This window comes from Corythoichthys intestinalis, chromosome 7 (assembly GCF_030265065.1).
Source record: "Corythoichthys intestinalis isolate RoL2023-P3 chromosome 7, ASM3026506v1, whole genome shotgun sequence".
NCBI lineage: Eukaryota > Metazoa > Chordata > Actinopteri > Syngnathiformes > Syngnathidae > Corythoichthys > Corythoichthys intestinalis.
Window position 1 is genome coordinate 40,093,094 of NC_080401.1, and position 22,003 is coordinate 40,115,096.

General features: G+C 37.6%; 1 protein-coding gene across 1 annotated transcript; it reads left to right on the top strand.

Annotated features, from left to right (window-relative positions):
* Positions 1-4,181: 4,181 nt before the first annotated feature.
* Positions 4,182-19,329, top strand: fstl3 (follistatin-like 3 (secreted glycoprotein)). Its single transcript, XM_057842045.1, has 5 exons — positions 4,182-4,426; positions 7,779-7,958; positions 13,912-14,127; positions 14,239-14,466; positions 16,472-19,329. The coding sequence occupies exons 1-5, from the start codon at positions 4,360-4,362 to the stop codon at positions 16,522-16,524; spliced, it is 744 nt and encodes a 247-aa protein (XP_057698028.1). The 5' UTR covers positions 4,182-4,359; the 3' UTR covers positions 16,525-19,329.
* Positions 19,330-22,003: the final 2,674 nt, after the last annotated feature.

Consider the following 22,003-nt stretch of genomic DNA (forward strand, 5'->3'; position numbering starts at 1 on the left):
GGCCGGCCCCCTGACCAAAAAAAAAAAAATTGAGAAAAAAAAAATATATATATATATATATATATATATATATATTTTTTTTTTTTTTTTTTTTTTTCTTTTTCAATAGTATTATTTATTTCCTGGCTTTTTTCTGTGAAGAACCCAGAGAGGGTTATTTGGTTTTTATCTATTTAATTAATAGTGTTATTATTATTTATTATTATATTATTATTTTATTTACTTTTGTTCCGTGAAGAATCCAGAAAGGGTTATTTGATTGTGGCTTTCTGAAAAACAATAAATCTTTACATTTTGGCACTCATGCAATCGTCACACCTTTTCTGTTACAAACTGACCCCGGCCCCTCATCAGAGAAGGGAATACTTTTGGCCAGCACTGTACATCGTGAATGTTGATACTAGCCCTTAGCCTTGAAGAACACTTCCTTCACTCCCTCCCTTGCGCGCCTCCTCCTTCCCAAAGCTTTCATTTGCCACAAAAGCTTGGGAATCATCACAACCGCAGCAGTTGGATCATATAGCAGCGAAAGCAGACTGTCAATAAATAGTGTCGTGGCTGGAAAGGTCTGAACATTGTAGGTACTTGACATTAATTAAACTTGACACACACTGGTTGGAGAAGACCCTTGCGTACAGAGTGTGAGATCAGCCTCTAGTATCTGTCCCAAAAAAGACATTAAGAAGGCTGCTGCACTCAAGTCAATAAGTATTTGAACAATGACAGAACTTTATGTTTGACGTTTACAGTGTATACAACTATTGTAGTGTATTTGAATGAAAACATCCAAGGTGTTATTGAAATGTTGGCTTTAACTTTTAAGATTTTTCACATATATTTCATTTCCAAATGCCCTATATCATTTGCGCAGTACCTTCAAAAACATTTGGGCCAAATTTACTGCACCTGGCTGATGAGCAGTTCACAGTGTACTCTGCATTTTGCTCAAAGTAGCCAAGGACAGACTCCAGCTCACATAGACTCATCTTAGTGAAGACGAGCTCCATGGAAAACAGATGGATGAAAAGGACATTTGAATGATCAATTTCAATATTTGGATTGGCTGCCTGAAGTCTTGGTCGTAATTTGAGAGAATCCTTACTTTACTAACAAGAATGATTTGTGGTGATTGCGTTGTTGGTAAAACATATCCTGGAAGAAAACTAAAGGGAACCTCGGACTGAAAGACTTATAGGCTCTAATAAGCCACAATTGTTCTCTTTTACTAAAATATGTTATTCGAAACATAAAATATTGCCATTGATTTAAAAATCTATAATATTTAGTACATGTTTTGACCTACAGAGGTCGCCATGTTTTATGCGCGCAATGAAGCTCGGGGTGATGATGTAGATTGTCACTGTCACTAGACGAACACTACCGGATTACTGCAATTCTTTCTACGCGGCGAGATGTCCAACACATGCGTACATCAGTTAAAGCAGTGAGTACTTACTATTTGTGTTGAGTCTTTTATTATCTTTTCATTGCCTCAAAATACTTTTTGCATGTTTCCCTCCCATACTTTTAAACATTGTGTTTTCTTGTGGTAGCTTTAAAACATATTGTTGATCTGTCGACCACATTAGTCACGTAGCGTATTCAAACCACCCTTAATTGATATTACTGCGTTTGAGTATTTTCTTAAGGCATCTTTATTATGTTCTGTCTGTATGCATGTAAACAAAACAAGCTGAAAGCGTACGGTGGTACTTTGGGATTGAAATTCGCCATTTGTAGATGTTTCGCCGGTGTAGCACATTTTGGCAGAACAACGTTAATTTTTTTGTCCTGCTCTCGTCACGTCTCATCCCGTATTTCCTGTTCATTTTGCTTTTGCTGCTCGTTTTGTGAAATATCGACAGTGCTCATTAATGTTCCTCTTGGGTTCAAATTAAAGGGTGGAACAGATGACATGTTTATATTACTAGAGGCATACTCTGGAAGCCCGGCAGGATAACTATGTGACGTCACCGCCCTGCGACGTCAACAACGATGGCGACCTACTACTTAAACTAATTTCACAAATTGTATAAAAACGAAAACATCAAGAAGGTTGATGAAGGTTGCACACACACACACACACACGCATTCACAGCCTGATAGAAATACAACATGCCGACTCCTCCGGCCCCTTCGAAGATGAAGGATATTAGAAGTTTTTTTCCGTCAGCAGCAGCCACTGTAAGTAATGTAAAAAGACGTCAATGTTGTGGAGGTGGGGAACACACCACTAATTTTGCTATAGAAAGTCCGACCTCCATCCAAATTTCTCGAACTCGAGGAGGAAGCTGTGTTGAGAAATATCCTCTTGCATGTTTTCTACCGTTAATGTTAAATAAACTGTCAGAAATGTTGTGAACTAAGGATTACCCCCTTATAGATAGTTAATTGATCATTAACAAGTTTGTATTTCTTGTGTATGTTAATATAATTTGTGTTCAAATATTGCTATTTAAATTTGCTAATAAAATCCAGATATTTATTCTGGAAGTTTTCAAAATGTTTCTTTAGTAGTTTTTGAAAACCAATGTTTGAATCGAATGGTGTATCACCTAAACCAATACACATGAAACTTAGGATAAGTCAATACAGATTTATTTTGCATTGATCATTTAGCCCAGGGGTCCCAAAACTTTTTCCTTTGAGGGCCACATAACTTTTCCCTTCTCTGCTGAGGGCCCAGGTCAGTTTGTAACAGAAAAAGTGTGACGATTGCAGGAGTGCCTAAAATATAAACATGTATTGTTTTTCAGAAAGCCAATCAAATAACCCTTTCTGGATTCTTCACGGAACTAGGGCTGTCAAACGATTAAAATTTTTTAATCGAGTTAATCACAGCTTAAAAATTATTTAATCGTAATTAATCGCAATTCAAACCATCTATGAAATATGCCATATTTTTCTGTAAATTATTGTTGGAATGGAAAGATAAGAGATGAGACTGATATATACATTCAACATACTGTACATAAGTACTGTATTTGTTTATCATAACAATAAATTAACAAGATGGCATTAACATTACTAACATTCTGTTAAAGCGATCCATGGATAGAAAGACTTGTAGTTCTTAAAAGATAAATGTTAGTACAAGTTATAGAAATTTAATGTTTTCGTTTTAATAAAGTTTGTAAAATTTCCAATCAAAAAATAAACTAGTAGCTCGCCATTGTTGATGTCAATAATAATTATGGTGCTGAAACCCATAAAATCAGTCGCACCCAAGCGCCAGCAGAGGGCGGCAAAACACCAAAAAAACACAAGTAACTAGTGGAAATGACACTTTTCTGTCATTTTAATCTGTTTGAGCGGGGCATGTGCGTTAAATGCGTCAAATATATTAACGTGATTAATTAAAAAAAAATAAATTAACGCGCGTTAACGTGATAATTTTGACAGCCCTACACGGAACAAAAGCGAATAAAATAAAAATAATAATATAAAATAAATTAATAATAACACTATTGATTAAATAGGTAATAACCAGATAACCCTCTCTGAGTTCTTCACAGAAAAAGGCCAGGAAATAAATAACACTATTGAGGAAAAAAAAAAAAAAATTCAAAATGCTCTCTGGTATTGTTCAGGGAGCCGGAGAAATGTAGCCCTGACCCCTGTTCACCCAGTCAGTTTGGTTTTATAAATGTCCTGTCCCCAGCAAAAAGTGTACATGCAGGTTATGCTGTTATACTGTCCCAACCAATGTTGAGACCAAACATACGCCCTTGGTTTAGAATGATATCCGACTTGTGCCCCTTTAATTTTTGTTTTATTCTAAACTTATTGTGATTCTGTTCGAAGAAAAAAATAACAGAGAAAAAGAAATTCACTGTAATGACTCATGGCCTCATCCATATTCAGTGAGTTTTAGCGAATTCTAAGTATTTAGCCAAACACTTTATGTTCTTGTATCAAGTGCAAGCAACTTGAATTAACGCCAGAGTTAATGACAAAGACCCTGGCTTCAGCGGCGCACTTAATGAGCCCCTTCTATAATTAGTCTAATATGGCATTTATGAGATCATGTAAGTGGCTGGCGTCTGGCACTCAGACTGATCATTTCCCGACTCTGGAAATTAAGTCAGCGTCAAAGTGTCGTGCCTGCCCCGTCGTATGACTGGCTGAGAGCTGCGCCCACCCCAGCAGCATAATTCCATCTGGGCTAAATATTTATACAGAGGAGGAGGTGGGAGATGTGGAGTGGGGCCGGCAACATCACTTAGCCGCAACACATTCATTCACATAAGGAGCAAGAGAGGCTTCCACACCAAGTTAGTGTGAGAAGATTAGAGCTGTAGGAACATCGCCCATATCCCTGATAGTGACTTTATTGCCTTTTTGAAAGGATAGTACAAGATGAAGAGCTTTGTGGTGTTAGCAGTGATTATCACTTTGTGTCAAATTGGAAGGAACCCTGCCAGTGGTAAGCAGACTTTTGAGTAATAATTACATGAACATGTGTATGTTCCCCATTATTTTGTAAAACAGCTTTAATGGTGCACTGGGTAAACTATCATTTGTTAAAAGAACAAAATTTAGAAAACTAGTTTATAAGCGATATCTATCACATGAACAGGCTTTAATAAATTTACCCATAAGCGATTGAGTGAATTTATTTGAGGTTTTTTGTTTGGTTTTTTTAATTAATGTAGATTAGACCCTTAGCAAATATATTTTATTCAATCTCGTCTTAATGAATGAATAAATATAGTGTTTATTATTAGTTCACAGTATATAAATTGATGTAATTGCAATTACAGTACAATGCACTATATTTCAAAAAAGAAGAAAATGTCATGTTAACCTAGATTCAGGAGTCAAGTAAAGAAGTAAAGGTGATAATTTTATTATCACACTTTCTTGAGGCTTTTCCTTGGAATCTACTCACTTTACCTAATTTACCTATTATTTATATTATTTATTTATTTATTTATGTTATTTATTTATAGCTACCTACCCATAGACTGAGTCTACATGTCTATGCAATCAGTCCACCTAATTGATTTACCTATCTAGCTCCCTGCTTTCCAAATACTGCCATAGAAAGTTTTTGTCAAATGATCAATTTTTAAATTGCTCACTTTGTTTCCCTTTTTTAATGTAAAACAAGATTTCTTCCAGAAATCTTTCACATCAGTCTGGAAATATTTTACCCACATTTCCTTGCAGAATCTTTTTTTTAAATCCATAAACACTAAAGGGTTTTCAAGCAGAAACGGCATTTTTAAGCTCACCATTTTCAGATTTTGACGAGACCATTCCATTTTTTTTTTAAAGCCATTTATAAGTTGACTTGTCGGTGTGTTTTGGATTGTTGTCCTGCTGCAGAACCAAAGTCCGCTTGCCGTCACAGACTGATGGCCTAACATTTTTTAACACTTTTTTTCTCTGGTAAAAAGCAGATTTCATGTTTCCATCAATCACAGCAAAGTCGTCCAAGTCCTGAATAAGCAAAGCAGACCAAGACCGTCACACTACCACTACCATTTTTTACTGTCAGTATGATGTTGTTTTTCTGAAATGCTGTTTTACGCACCTTCTAATTACAACTTTCCTCTTCTTGGTCTGTAGGAAATTCTCATAAAAGTCTTTGAAATCAATAATTATTTGTTTTTTAATAAGAAAATATATGATCATCTTCTTGGTCAATAGAAGTTCTTGCCTTTAAACTTTGTCATTTTGCAATCTCTTCCTCATTGCTGAGTCATGAACACTGACCACAACCAAGGCAAAGGAGGGTTGCAGTTCTTCAGATGTTATCCTGGTTACTTTGTCGCTTCTTCACTATGCTCTTGGGATAATTTTTTAGGGGTCAGCCACTCCTGGGAAGGTTTACCAAAGTTCTACATTTTGTCCATTTGTGGATAACCGTGATTGACCAGACTCCTACAGCTTTAGAAATGGGTTTGGAGCCTTATTAGTAGTCCAGATTAGTAGATGACTTAACAAAGTTGGACAAATATTTTTTCTTATTGGGTCAGGTAGCTTTGAACATTTTTTTTCTTACCTATTTAATCAATTCACAATTTAAACGTGTGCTGACTTGGGTTATTTTTGTTTGATGTTCAAATATTTTTCATTATTTCAAACAGTTAAATAGGGAAATTATGCAAGATTGATCATGAAATCTACACTAAAGTTAAAAAGTTTGGGGTCTAAGTGACCCTAAACTTTTGAACGGTAGTGTAAATTTATGAATCAAGACTAAAATTATGAATGCCATAATGATAAGAACTATTACTATTATTTTTTTCATAAAAGCTATTTTTCCTTTACTTATTTTTTTCAAGTTTAAGTTTCAAATTTGCCTTATAATATAGGGAAGTTTGGAGTCATTTTTGAGAAATACCCATAGGTGGAGTTTGACTTTTGGGGCTGGGGGGGGCACAATATCTTGATGACCCCAAAACGCAGTGTCAGCAATAAAATTAACTTACAAGAATATTTAAAATAAGTTGACAATGAGGGTTTTTCGTTTCCCATCATTCTTGAGGGGAGTTCTAAATCAGGCTGCTTAGGCAATACTTTTCGCCAAGATCCATTGAATTTGGTACGCCCGCCGGTGTGGTGCCAATGTAGTTACCCCAGTCAAAGATTGTATCCCCTGGGCTGAACCATATGCAGGTTTATTATTCAACAAAAAAAAAAGTCGTTTTAATTTTTTTAAAAAAGTGTTTGAATGTAAAAAAAAAAAAAAAAGTAAACTATTATATTATATATATATAACTATTATTATTATTTATTTATTTTTTTTTTAATTGAAGTGAAGTTTTTTTTTTTTGATTGAAGCAACTTTTTAATTGAAATAATGATGATTTGTGTTTGGGCCACATTTTGGCTAGGACATTTGTGTCTTTATTATTCCATCAAAAATTAAGTTGCTTCATACAAAAAAATATACTGTATATATTTTCAAAAGAAAAATCACTCCAATTAAAAAAAAAAAAAAGAAAGAAATTCAAATATTAAAAAAAGTTTTTGAATGTGAAGAAATATTTGAGGCTCAAAAATTTGCATTTGAACACTTAAATTTAAAAAAGTTGTCTCCGATTTTAGCAATCCTTTTTGTGTTTGGGCCATATTATAGGTATGACATTTGTGTCTAAATCCTTCAATCCCCCCCCCCCCCAAAAAAAATTGGCCTCTCCTACTTTTTTTTTTTTTTAATAATATGCAAAGCAAATGACCGTCTAAGGTGCTAGTCACATGATCTGTTCAAAAAATAATTATGACCCATTATAAAAATCTCTTTTTTGTGTGTGGTAATTTCGCTCATTTTGGTTGTTTGTCTTCTTGCTTTATAACTTTTATATATATAGGTAAGTCAATTACATGCAATGACACTTTTCGGCCACCAAGGGGGGGCCTGCCCCCCCCCCCCCCCCCTTTAAACTCCGCTTATGGAAATAGCTGTGAATATACTGTATTTGTTGGACACCTAAAACGCACAGCTTCTTTTTGTGACATCTTGGGAAAGCAGGCAAGGATACCGGAAACTTACACAGCTTGCACACATCTGATTAATCCTTGGGTGAAATTTCCAAATCCAATTACACGAAATTGCCATGTTCATCTTTTTGAAAAAACTGTACAGATTTCTTAAGGTATTCAGCAAATAGTAATGATGTAATGTAATCCTAAGTGACCTAAAAGAGAAAACACTGAGTCTGATTTTATGTCAGCCAGTGAGAAAACTATTGAGTCTTTTTATATACTGTATGTAAATATGTGGTTTCAGCCGTACCTGCTTGACTCATTAGTCTGTATTTTTACAGCGGGGATGTGCTGGCTGCAGCACAGTCAACGGTGCGACATGGTGCTGATGAGAGGGGTCACCAAAGAGGAATGCTGCGCGGGCGGCCGCTTGGACACGGCGTGGTCCAACACTAGTCTGCCCATGAACGAGGTCAGCCTGCTGGGCTTCTTGGGCATTGTATCATGCAAACCCTGCAAAGGTAAATGGGAGGAAAATTACTGGTCACGTTTTAGGACTTTTGTATTTACTAAAAGGGCATCAAATTAATGCATATGACTGAATATTATCTCCAGAAAACATTCAGACATCTATTTTCTATGGCATTTGTTCTCATTAGGGTTGTGGCTAAGCTGGCCTCTCCCTCAGCTGAGGCAATATACTGTACACCCTGGACAGGTCGATCGCTAATCACACTCCAGGCAACATACTCACATATTTTCCGTGCTTTATATTTAGTGAGATTAGAGTGAAAATACATGCAAATTGTTGAATAACTGGCAAATCTGCATATTCCAATGCAGTAGTTCTTAACCTTGCTAAAGGTATCAAACCCAACGAGTTTCACAGGTGCATTCAATCGAACCGTTTCACAATATAGCCATTTTTTTTGGAATTCAAAACCTAGCAAGCTAACATCTCAGTGAATACCTGTTAAAATTTCACCCATATTTCTAATTTACTACTAATAATTGAGCCATTTTGCCAATGTTCCTTTTTTTTGTTTTCATGTCTATTTTCTCCTTTTTCGCCATTTCCATGGCGTAAAATGACGCTTTTTTTGTGTGTGTGTAATTATCTACGAAGTTCACGCCGTCTGTACAACAGGAAAAACAAAAAGGCTTTTTTCTCACAGCATTTGAAAGTTAAAGTTTGTATACAATCACACTTTTATATAGGTGAAATTTAGAAAAAAGTAAAAAGTGTGACCAAAGTTTTTTTTAATTGAAAAAGACAGTTCGATTCAATCAGTTAATATAAACATATTTAATGCGAAAGACGTTATACAATGGCTCATGTAAAAACGTGTAGAACATGAAAAGTAACGTCAGTTACTTCGCCGAGTAATTAATTACTCTTACACTGAGGTAACTGAGTTACTAACTTTATTACGTTTTGGGAGAAGTAATATTTTACTAATTACTTTTTTAATGTAAGATTAACAACACTGATCTAAATATACCTCTTGACAGTAAGAATAAGACAAATAATCTTGTTACATATGTCACGATGTCCATAAAAATGGAGCAAAAATATCTTTTTGATAGAGCTCTTAACCTCATGTAGCGTATGAGTACCTACTTGTGAATCTAGTTTTATTCATGTTGTTCACTTTGCAGTGATTTTAAACACCCAAGTTGCAAATGACAAGTGGCTTACTGCTAAAATGCAGACATAGGTGAGAGACACACAGAGACATTTTTGCAATATACTACGGCTGTCAAAATTATCGCGTTAACGGGCGGTAATTTTTTTTTAAATTAATCACGTTAAAATATTTGACGCATTTAACGCACATGCCACGCTCAAACAGATTAAAATGACAGCACAGTGCCATGTCCATTTGTTACTTGTGTTTTTTGGTGTTTTGTCGCCATCTGATGGCGCTTGGGTGCGACTGATTTTATGGGTTTCAGCACCATGAGCATTGTGTTATTATTGACATCAACAATGGCGAGCTATTAGTTTATTTTTTGTTTGAAAATGTTACAAATTTTATTAAAACGAAAACATTAAGAGGGGTTTTAATATAAAATTTCTATAACTTGTACTAACATTTATCTTTTAAGAACTACAAGTCTTTCTATCCATGGATCGCTCTAACAGAATGTTAATAATATTAATGCTATCTTGTTGATTTATTGTTATAATAAACAAATACAGTACTTATGTACAGTATGTTGAATGTATATATCCGTCTTGTCTTATCTTTCAATTCCAACAATAATTTACAGAAAAATATGGCATATTTTATTGATGGTTTGAATTGCGATTAATTACGATTAATTAATTTTTAAGCTGTGATTAACTCGATTAAAAAGTTTAATCGTTTAACAGCCCTACAACATACATATTAGCGCCCAGCTTTTCTATATTCTTAAATCCCTGCAAAGTTCATTCAGGTTCAAGTGAACTGTTGAGTTATGTTGACATGCGATTCATCTGGAATTGACACCAAACTCACAGAAGGAGTTGTAGGTAGATAAAAGTATACCTCCCACATGTGTTGCAAGGACATAACTTGTAAAGTTTAAGGTCACACATCTTTCAAATTGGAAAGGGAGTAGGAATACTCATGGAAGATGACCATGAATTAATACCGCCTTCAAACTGTGTGGTGAATCCATATCCAGAATGTTCCAAGTTGAACATTGTAGCATTTCTGTGCATGTTTTGGGGGCCACAGACAGTTTGGTTAGTTTTACCATCTATCCACCAATTTTCAATAAATGTGTATCCCAGGTTCTTTGGTCATAAGGCTGGGTACACACAGAACTAGTTGCCACTAACTTGCATAATTAAATCACCATTGAAATCATCATTCAAATCTATAGACAATAAATTTTTCCAAATAACCTGACGTGTTTTTGGAATGAGAAAATTTAATAGTTGGGCAAAATCATCTAAGGGATCACCTAAAACAATGATTGCTGCTTCTAATTGAAGTGGAAGACTATGTGCCTTTTCTACCAAATTTCATCTTGCAATGTGGATTGAAAGGTTTCCAATTGTATTTAACGTTACAGACATAATATGGTAGGGTTATCAAATTTATCCTAATAACGGCGGTAATTAATTTTTTTAAAAAATGTATCACGTTAAAATATTTAACGCAATTAATGCCTGCGCTGCACGACCCACTCACGCATTGTCACGCTCAATCTGTAATGGCGCCGTTTTACCTTTATAGAGAGATAAAAGGCAGCGTAAAATGAGTAGAGTGAATTTTGGCAGCCTTTGGAGCCTTTTTTTAATTGGCTAAAGCCTTACAATCCCTCTCCCTACGATTAGAAATATCATGAGAAGCAACGTGGGGAAGCAAGGTAGCAATTGATCTTTATCTTGACACCTTGTGTTATTTGCCAACGCAGAGAAGATATATCAATTGGTAGCACTACGCACAGTCATGGCTCCACTTCCCATCATGCATTTGGGCATGACTACAGTATCATTTACTGAAAGCTCAACAAATACACTAGATGGCAATATTTAGTCACAATATACAAAGTCACAAGTCTTTCTATCCGTGGCTCCCTCTCACAGAAAGAATGTTAATAATGTAAATGCCATCTTGAGGATTTATTGTCATAATAAACAAATACAGCACTTATGTACTGTATGTTGAATGTATATATTCGTCCGAGTTTTATTCATTTTTTTCCTAATGCATTGCCAAAATGTATATGATCGGGAAAAATTATCGGGAATGATTGGAATTGAATCGGGGGCAAAAAAAAGCAATCGGCTCGGGAAATATCGGGATCGGCAGATACTCAAACTAAAACGATCGGGATCGGATCGGGAGCAAAAAAACACGGAACAACCCTAGTTTCCACTTATGCAAAATTGAGCCTAAAAATAATAGCGGAAGAGAAACAAAACAATTTCAAGAGGACATTCATATGTGCGCATACTCTAAAACATATTTATTACTGTTTAACCTGAACTAGCCCCTGATGGAAAAAATATTTTCCCTAAAGGTCCTGGCAACAGATAGGCCTGTATTGCTTGCTGTGAACTCTGCTCCGTGTAGGATTGCGCTTCCAGCCGTCCCCCGACATTGTAGCCCTTCCACATCGCTTTGGACCAAAAACTTTCCGCGAAAGTCATTTGAACTCCTCCAATTGCAGCTCCACCCTATCCCTCCTGCCTCTGCAGGAGCTTAGGCTGTCTGCGTGCAGCCGCTTCACATTGGATGTGTTATGAAAACATGCCAGGCCCGCATTCCATCAGGCGGGACGCCCCCGTGCGTATTGCTCACTGCAAGCCATCTGCTTATCGTAAATATCAGACGAGGTTAAAACTTGCATGCTTGTCTGGTTTGTGAATGACAGTTACCTACAGACTTGTAAAAGCTGAGGGCGCTGTCAAGCTGTCAGTCCTCACCTCTTTTTCTTTTTCATTTTTCATGCTTCTTGGGCATGTTGAAACGGAATTAATTGCTCATATGTTTCCAAAATACTAGGCCAATACAGATGATTCTCAAAAGACAGACAACACTTAGTATAAATGACCCTAATGTGAAATATGCTTGCTCGAATGATTTAAGTATGAACATCTTAAATTTTAAAATCTCTGATAATGGAAAAAAAATACATTGCTTACAAGCATTGCCACTTTATGAAGTCAGTTATATCCACGCACATAATTACTAATAGACTCCAACATAGGTGCATGGAATGGTTGGTATTACTGAGTTGTATTGTATTCAATTGTCTTCAACAAGGGTGCGCTTTACGTGGCTCACGATCTACAGCGGTATGAAAAAGTATGTGAACCTTTTGAAATTTCTCACATTTCTGCAAAAAATCACCATCAAATGTGATCTGATCTTTCTACCAAACAATTCAAGTCAAGTGTGTGCCCAATCACTGATGAGTGGTTTAAAGCTGCCCTGCCCACTATAAAACAAACACCTGGTAAGAACTGTCTTGGTGAAAAGCATTGTTTAATGTGGTTGTGACATGGCTCAGTCAAAAGAGCTGTCTGAAGACCTGCGATCAAGGTTTGTTTATTTGTATAAAGCTGGAAAAGGATACAAAACCATCTCTAAAAGTCTGGAGGCTCATCAATTGACAGTCAGAGAAGTTGTCTACAAATGGATAGAGTTTGGCACTGTCGCTTCTTTCCCAAGGAGTGGCCGTCCACCAAAGATGACGCCACGAGTTCCGCGCAGAATACTCAGAGAGGTAAAAAAGAACTCTAGAGTGTCTGGGATAGACTTCCAGAAATCACTGGCACAGTCCCAATATCTCTGTGCACACATCAACCATATGTAAAACTATGGCCAAGAATGGTGTTCATGGGAGGACGCCACGGAAGAAGCCAATTCTGTCTAAAAAATAAAAAATAAAAAAAAAACATTGTTGCTTGTTTAATGTTCGCAAAAAGGCACTTGGACACTCCACAGAAGTTTTGGCAAAATATTTTGTGGACTGATGAAACCAAAGTTGAATTGTTTGGGAGTAACACACAACGTCATGTGTGGAGGAAAAATGGAATAGCTCACCAACATTACCACCTCATCCCCACCGTGAAGGGTGGTGGACGGAGCATTATGATTTGGGGCAGTTTTGCTGCCTCAGAGCCTGGACAACTTGCAAACATTAATGGAAGAATGAATTCAAAAGTTAATCAGGATTTTTTGCAGGAAAACCTGAGGCCGTCTGTCAGACAGTAGAAGCTAAAAAGAGGATGGATGCTGCAAAAAGACAATGATCCAAAACACAGAAGTAAATTAACTTCAGAATGGTTTCAGAAGAACAAAATACACGTTCTGGAGTGGCCAAGTCAAAGTCCAGACTTGAACCCCATTGAGATGCTGTGGCATGACCTAAAGACAACGATTCATCTGACTGAACTACAGCCATTTTGTAGAGAAGAATGGGCCAAGATTAGTCCTAATCGATGTGCCAGACTTATCTGCAGCTACATGAAGCGTCTGGTTGAAATTATTGCTGCCAATGGGGGGGCCACAAAATATTAAATGTGATGGTTCACTTACTTATTTTCCCCCCTTCTGTCATTATTTTCATACTATCCTCATTAAAATATGAAAACCTATAAACGTTCGGATGGTTTTAGTTAAAGCAGAGTTTTTTCATCTGTGTGATTTTGACAAAGATCAGATCACATTTGATGGTGATTTTATGCAGAAATGTGAGAATTTTTTCATACCACTGGATCAGTCGATTGTAACGCTAGTGTGGGTAGATCGTGACATAAATGAATAAATAAATAAATAAATAAATAACAGGGGAAAATAAATTTTAGGCCAAACAAACTGCAGAAACAAGATTATTTTTGCTGGAATGCATGTGATAAAGGTGTTGTCTCTCCCTGTACTATTTGATAAACTAGTTTATTTATACTTCATTACCTCCTGCCACTGAATAGCAGTGACCCTGCATGTTTGAAAACAACTTTTTCTACAGAGACGTGCGAGGGTGTGAAGTGTGGCGATAGCAAAGTGTGCAAGATGAAGATGGGAAGGCCCCAGTGCGTATGCGCTCCAGACTGCTCCCACATCGTACGAAGGCACGCCATATGTGGCAGCGACGGGAAATCGTACAAGGACGAGTGCGTTCTACTCATGGCCCGCTGCATGGGACACCCTGACCTGGAGGTCATGTACCAGGGAGAGTGCAAAAGTAAGTTTGGATAATGTACAGAGCAGTGATTATGAATTTAATTATTTAAAATTCCATGGGAATAAGGTGTACCTTGATACAGTATTAGACGAGCTTAATTTGTTTTGGCAGAGTCATGCTCCAACGTAGTGTGCCCAGGAACGCACACCTGCGTGACAGACCAAACCAACAGTGCCCACTGCGTCATGTGCCGCACCACGCCCTGCCCGAAACCCCTGCCGTCCGAGCAACCAATCTGCGGCAATGACAACATCTCGTACCCCAGCGCTTGCCACCTGCGACGTGCCACCTGCTTTCTTGGCCGCTCAATAGGCGTCCGCCACTACGGCCATTGCAACAGTAAGGAAATCTCAAATTAGAAACCTTCTTAAACAGTGTTGTTTTCGTCAACAATGACACTAACGAAAATATTTTGTCAACGATTTTTTCATGACGATGACGTGCTGAAAACGTGTCTTGGGAGACTAAAACAAAATGAGAGGACTGCCAGTTGTCGCCAGACGACACGAGAACGAGATAAAAATTCGCCAATTTCCGTCATCAATTCACAATGTGTGATATTTTCTTATTGTATGCGTAGTTAACACGCATTTAGGAGTGTTTGGTCGTGTCACTCATGTGACGTGCTGCGCCGACCCACTCCCCCGACTACCTTGCCCAACACACACTCTTACTCACCGGCCGGTCAGTAAGCCTGTGCACATTCCAGGCTACTTTTTTAAACATATGTGTCAGGTGCTGCGTGGGAAGTTTTGCTTTCTTATTTTGGCTAGATATGCTATGTTGCTTTAGCCTTGAAGTCTCTGCTGAGTGATCATCACACACTAAACTAACTTTAGCGTTAGCATAGCGTTCGCGTTAGCATTAGCTAGGTAACTCGGTGTCTTCTGACACTCTAGGAAATTATTTTACCTACAGTTCGTAGCGTCCATGTGAGTTTAATAAATAATGTGCTGTTTTTCTGCTGAGTTTATTATCATCATGAAAATGGTGATATCCTTGTAGACTCTACAGTTACGTGCTCGTCTGTCATGTTCATTCGAAATTGTTGGAAACCTTTTATTCTATTTTATATATTTATTTTTATTCATGGACTAAAACCTTTGAAGTTTATCGACGAAAACATTTTGAGAATTGTCGTCTAAAACTTTTCGAGTTTTCGTTGATTAAAACTAGATGAAGACGAACAAAATTTGAAATGACTAAAATGTGACCTTGACAAATACCGTATTTTTCAGACTACAAGTCGCACCTGATTATAAGTCGCACCAGCCATAAAATGCCCAACAAAGAGAGAAAAAAAACAAATATAAGTCGCACCGGAGTATAAGTCGCATTTTGGGGGACATTTACTTGATAAAGTCCAACACATAGAACAGATCTGTCATCTTGAAAGGCAATTTAATATAAAAATACAATAGAGAACAACATGCTGAATAAGTTTACAGTGCAAGACCAACAAAATGCGAATATACTGTCCTCACCAGGACGTTACGGCTCGGTCCTGGTCATACAGCGAGCTAAACCCCCAAATGATGATGCTTGACGTCCGTATATGCATATATGGTCTGTGTTTGCGGAATCAATTTCGTCCTTGATACCAAACAGGTTCGTATCAATGTATATAAATGATAATTAGGTGATGTTACGGCAATGACACAAACGGTTAGCATGCGTTCACTAGCATTAGCACATCGTTCAAACAACCACACAACAGGCTCGCGGGTGCAAAACACACAACAACAACAACAGAAAAGATGATACACACAGGCATTGCCTCTGTAGAGATATTTTACAAGCATAAACAATGAACGTAGGTTCGTAGCCGTGTTTCTCTCTCACTAACTCGCCCACTCACTCAAGCTGCGTAGCTGTCCGTCTTCTTCTGGCGTATGAGCGGTCTTCTTCACATAAACACGTGGGCGCGAAAGCGCCACAAACTAAAAGTATGCATTTCAATATAAAAAATTCAATAATACAAGTCAACACACATTGCCAAAGGCAGAATGCGAACGTGGCCATAGCTATTAAGAGTTATTCAGATAACTATAGCATAAAGAACATGCTAACAAGTTTACCAAACCGTCAGTGTCACTCCAAAACACCAAAATAACGTGAAATGATATCATAATGTGTTAATAATTTCACACATAAGTTGCTCCTGAGTATAAGTCGCACCCCAGTCAAACTATGAAAAAAAAACTGCGACTTATAGTCCGAAAAATACGGTAAGTATTTTCGTCCAAAAGACTAAGACGAATATTAAAATGGCTGCCATTAACAACACTGTTCTTGAATTGCTTCCTTTTCTCAGCTTCACTCTTTTATTGGCCTTTCTTCGCAGATCCCCCAAGGAAACCGCACGTGTTCAGCAGCATCGAAGAAAACACCGTCTAGACGTCAACAAACGTACACAAGCTGACCTCTGTTGCTTTTGTGACAACCATGACTTCCTTCTGTTCACAGTTTGTTTGATGTGCAAGCAGTGGTGTGGCGTGGGGTGGTGCGTATAAAAAAAAAAGTACACTAAATAAGTCAAGTTGTATTACACCTTCGCCTGCATGTTTTACTGTAGTTTCTGACTTTCACTTTGTCCGGTGTTCTGACGAATGGGTATCCCGGTCGAATTGATATCCTAAGCGCTATTGAGCATGCGCACGACAACCAAGCCCCTCCAGTGGTGATCCCATGTCAAATGTCCTTCGAGCTCATTTACCATTTTGACCACAACGTCGTGGCTGTAGTTGTTGCTACGAGTAATTTTTTTTTTTTTTTAAATATATCCATTTTATAGTGCCTTTTCTCCACTAAACTTACATATATGCACGAAAGACTACAACAGAATATTGATGATATTTCAAGATAATAGCGTTAGGACGTAAACGTTGTCTAACAAGCAGTAAACAAGAGGGTCGCCTGTGTTTTAGCGGTGTTTATTGTTCAAGATGGAATATTAACATAGCGGGAGTATCTAAATATTTAATATAATAATTAAAGATGTCCCGATCACGTCATTTTCAAAGTATCGGAATCGGCAAAAAAATATCGGACATGCCTTTTTTGATATATGTATATTTTTTTCATTTAAATCATTTTCTAATTGTATTTAACGTTACAGACAAAATGTCTTACACTCATCCAGAGTACTTTTGGCTTAAAGTAGGGCTATCAAATTTATTGCGTTAACGGCGGTAATGAATTTTTTTAAATTAATCACGTTAAATAATTAACGCATGCGCTGCACGACCCACTCACGCATTGTCGCGTTCAATCTATAAAGACGCCGTTTTACCTATAGAAAGCGCTAAAAGGCAGCGTACAATGAGTAGAGAGAATTTTGACAGCCTTTGGAGCCATTTTTTTATGTGGCTAAAGCCTTACAATACCTCTCTCAGCAATTAAAAATAAGGTGGGAGGCAATGTGGGGAAGAAAGGTAGTAGTTGATCATTTTCTTAACACCCTATGTTCTTTCCCAATGCAGAGAAGATATATAAATTGGTGCCCCTACGCACAGTCGTGGTTGCACTTCCCATCATGCATTTGGGCAGAAGTTAAATGGCTGCAGTATCATTTACTGAAAGCTCAACAAATACACTAGATGGCAATATTTAGTCACAATATACAAAGTCACATTTATCCTTTAAGAGTTACAAGTCTTTCTATCCGTGGATCCCTCTCACAGAAAGAATGTTAATAATGTAAATGCCATCTTGAGGATTTATTGTCATAATAAACAAATACAGTACTTATGTTGAACGTATATATTCGTCCGAGTTTTATTCATTTTTTTCTTAATGCATTGCCAAAATGTATATGATCGGGAAAAATTATCAGGAATGATTGGAATTGAATCGGGAGCAAAAAAAAAAAAAAAAAGCAATCGGATCGGGAAATATCGGGATTGGCAGATACTCAAACTAAAATGATCGGGATCGGATCGGGAGCAAAAAAACATGATCGGAACAACCCTAATAATAATATTTCTATATTATATCTGAATAGATGTGTCAAAACGTATATTTGTTCAACATTAAGCTGCTATGAACAACGGGGAGATTACCTCGACGAAGGAGCGCAAATCGACAGAACACCGGAACAACGTTGGCCCAAAAAGCAACAAAAGGCTAAAAACTGGGCAATTGCACCCACGAATGGCTTCGAGGTGCCACGTAACCCACGCTACCCCACTTGTATAGAAGTGCTCTCTGATTATAATGAAAAAACTGCATGCAAGTTAGTTTGGGGTAAATGAACACATCAAGAAGACAGAACTTCACAGGAGACGTGTTCATATTGTAAATAGAATACCGCAACTATTTATTGGAGAAGGTATTAATCACTATTTATGATTTTATCATAACACATCAACATATCCTTGGGAAAGCTAAAGCAAAACTCTATTTATTGTGCTTGTCTTTTTTCTTTTCTTTTCTTAGCCAGTGGCAACCGCATTTTTACGGGCTGGTTTCAAGACAAACACCAGTTTTTTCCTCATTAACTTGATGGGATGAAATCTGGGCAGAAAGCTAAAACCAAGTTTATTGCCAGGGTAATTTCAAAGCTGTGCTGTGAGTGATAAAGTTGTTGTTTAGGGTTTCAGCAAAACATGTACTTGTAAAGTATTTTATGTTTACACTAACAACTATGAAAAGCCATCTAAGCATGTATTTGATATCCTTGATATCTAGGTTGAGGTTAAGTCATTTTTTTCTCTCATAAGACAATTCACTAGTAGAAAGTGCAATGTATTGTCTTACAAATGAAGATAAAACTGACTATAGAGCCACATTCGGACATTCCCATCAGTGAACTTTTAACTTTTATGCAACAATACCTCCTCTGTGGAACGCTGACCTTTGTTTTTGTTTTATTTTGTAAATACAAGCTTTTGTAGGACGCGCTCTGCTCTTGTTTTTTGGCTGTTTCAATTTGATTGGAATTCCCCCAAAGAATGTAGCGGAGAAGATCGAATTAGTCTCGGAATGAACCTCAGTAGCCAACACTTGATGTCGTGCCATCAGAGGTGAGTCAGGTCTCTGTCGTGTTGACGGCCCCGATGAACTCCCTGAGTCTGTGGTAAGAAGAGATTGAATTGAGCACGCGTACTTCTTTGCGTGTGTGACCTACTGTGAAAAATGAAGTAATAAATGCCTCCTATTTTTGTACTGTCGTTTTCACATCATAAAGTTATTACTATCAGACATAGGCCTACTGAGTCTTCTTTCTCTAAAACACACATTTCAAAATATCCTCCTCCTACAATAGCCACGTTTTGCAAATTCATTGTATCACAAAAGTGAGTACACCCCTCGCATTTTTGCAAATATTTAAGTATATATTTTCATGGGACAACATTGACAAAATGAAACTTTGACAAAATGTGTGCAGCTTATATAATAGAGTTAATTTATTTCCCCCTCAAAATAATTCAAAATATAGCCATTAATATCTAAGCCCCTGGCAACAAAAGTGAGTACACCCCTATGTAAAAACGTCCATCTCTAAATGTCCAAATTGAGTACTGCTTGTCATTTTCCCTCCAAAATGTCATGTGACGTGTTACAGAGATGCTGTCAGCATTCCTGCAGAGATTGAAGAGGTGGGGGGTCAGCATGTTAGTGCTCAGACCATACGCCGCACTCAACATCAAATTGTTTGGACATTTAGGGATGTACGTTTTTACATAGGGCTGTACTCACTTTTGTTGCCAGGGGCTTAGATATTAATGGCTATATTTTGAATTATTTTGAGGGGGAAATAAATTAACTCTATTATATAAGCTGCACACATTGTGTCAAAGTGTCATTTTGTCAGTGTTGTCCCATGAAAATATATACTTAAAGGGTATTAAAACACTAAGGGGCTGTGAGATATCAATGGAACCGTTATGTGGCAAGATAACAAATATTAATAAAGTTAACGAAAAAATAAATCACAATCATGAGCAATTAAAGAAATTAGATAAAAAATTACAAACATTTCCGAAAGTATTCCGGAAACAGCCGAATGGCGCGGAGACGTCATAACAAGGAAACAAAAGGTCGAGGCAGGTGCCATCGTTGTTTATCAACGAGAGAGTTGCGTTCGTATTTTATCAAAAAATCGCTAAAATGGTTCAAACCTGTCATGCTATGTGGTCTACAAATTGCCATTTGTCGCAATGTAGTAACCATGAGTTCCCGAACGTGAGAAAAAGAGCTGGACTACGCAGACAATGAGTAAAGTTCGTCCGTGCTAAGAGGGCTAATTTTGCAGACCCGGCCTCCGGCACGGTTTTGTGTGGTGCACATTTTACACCTGAAAGCTATTCGAGCTATGGACAAATGAAATCAGGTTTTGCTAAGAAATTGCTGATGAAAGCAGATGCGGTGCCCACCATACACGCGCAGTCACCTAAATGTCCCGAGATATCAAGAAAGAGGACGATGACTGGTTCTGATGAGACCACCCCAGGGTAACCAAAGGAGCGGAGCAGCCAAGCTCGAAATGGCCAGAGTGAGTACTCTTTTATAACAAAAACATATCACGCATTGGATATAGGACTGGACACATGTATAAATTATCGCTCGTAAAATATATAGAACAAATCCTCGAATCCCATTCATATTTGTGTCTGTTGGCAGAGTGAAAACCTTGTGTCTGTTGGCAGAGTGAAAACCTATCATAGCACAATAAATGATAATTATTCTATACATTACAATATTTTGCGGTCACGGTGTATCAGCTTCACAAAAAGAAATGCAAAACAAACCATTCGGTGTTTCCCACAAGATATGTTGCCGGTGTTTCATCAGTGTGATTGCTCCCCTCAATGATCCTTTCATTAAGCTGCAATGGCTTTCGTTTGGGCTCAAATTGATAACCCAAAACACCAAAGAAAGGTTCATAACTCTCCTCGTCACCATTAGAAGAATGTTCGTTACGTCGGATTCGTCGCTGCAACTCGTAACAAAATTGTCCGCCATCATCGCCACCATTTAGTACTAAGCACTGAGCCGGTTGTTTCCTTGTCGTGACGTCACGCACACAATATGCTAGATTTCCGGGATCTCGGGGGCGGGTCCTTTTAGCTTGACAATCGATCCAAATTTCTATCATTTTCTTGGTGTTGCGATGTGTGTAATTACACGAAGTGGCATGATATGAATCCAAAAGGCGTGCGTTTATGGATAAATGATGGAATATTAGCATTTCCCCAGGTGTTGTCATACCCTTTAAATATCAGCAGAAATGCATGGGGTGTACCGGTACTCACTTTTGGGATACACTGTAGCAACATCTGGTTCAACCTTTCGGGAAACAGCCTGTTTATATTTTTTTGCCACACATTTAAATGACTATTTTTGCACAATCAAGTTAATGTCACTGCCTTGATCCTACGTGGCCCATGCCAGCATACATTTTCAAGAAGAACACGCTCTCCTTCCCCCCAATCAAATTTAATGAGCTGGACCAAAAGGAAAGAAGCCTTGTTTTTGACAGAATCTTATCAGGAATGCAGATGTGGCCTTCATCTCACCTTCCAAATGAGTCTACACAGCCGAAGGCAGTAAAATGTTAGCACAAACACGTTATGTCACTACTAACCAGCAAACTCATTAAACGACAAGGCATAAATGCCTGAATAATAGGTTTTTGTCACGCATATGTTGAGAATGCCACAACGATTGATTAGTATAGACTATGAATCTTGGTACCGTGCTGCCAAAGCGCTGAGAGGGTACTTAAAAATAAGAGCAGAACTCTTTTCACTTTGCTACAGTTAGCTAGCCTGCTAGATAGTCTCCCTGCTACAGCCTGCTATCCAATTCCACTCAAATAATTATCCTGTTTCTAAATTATTATGTCTAAATTTCCAATTCGCCGTTTTTTGAA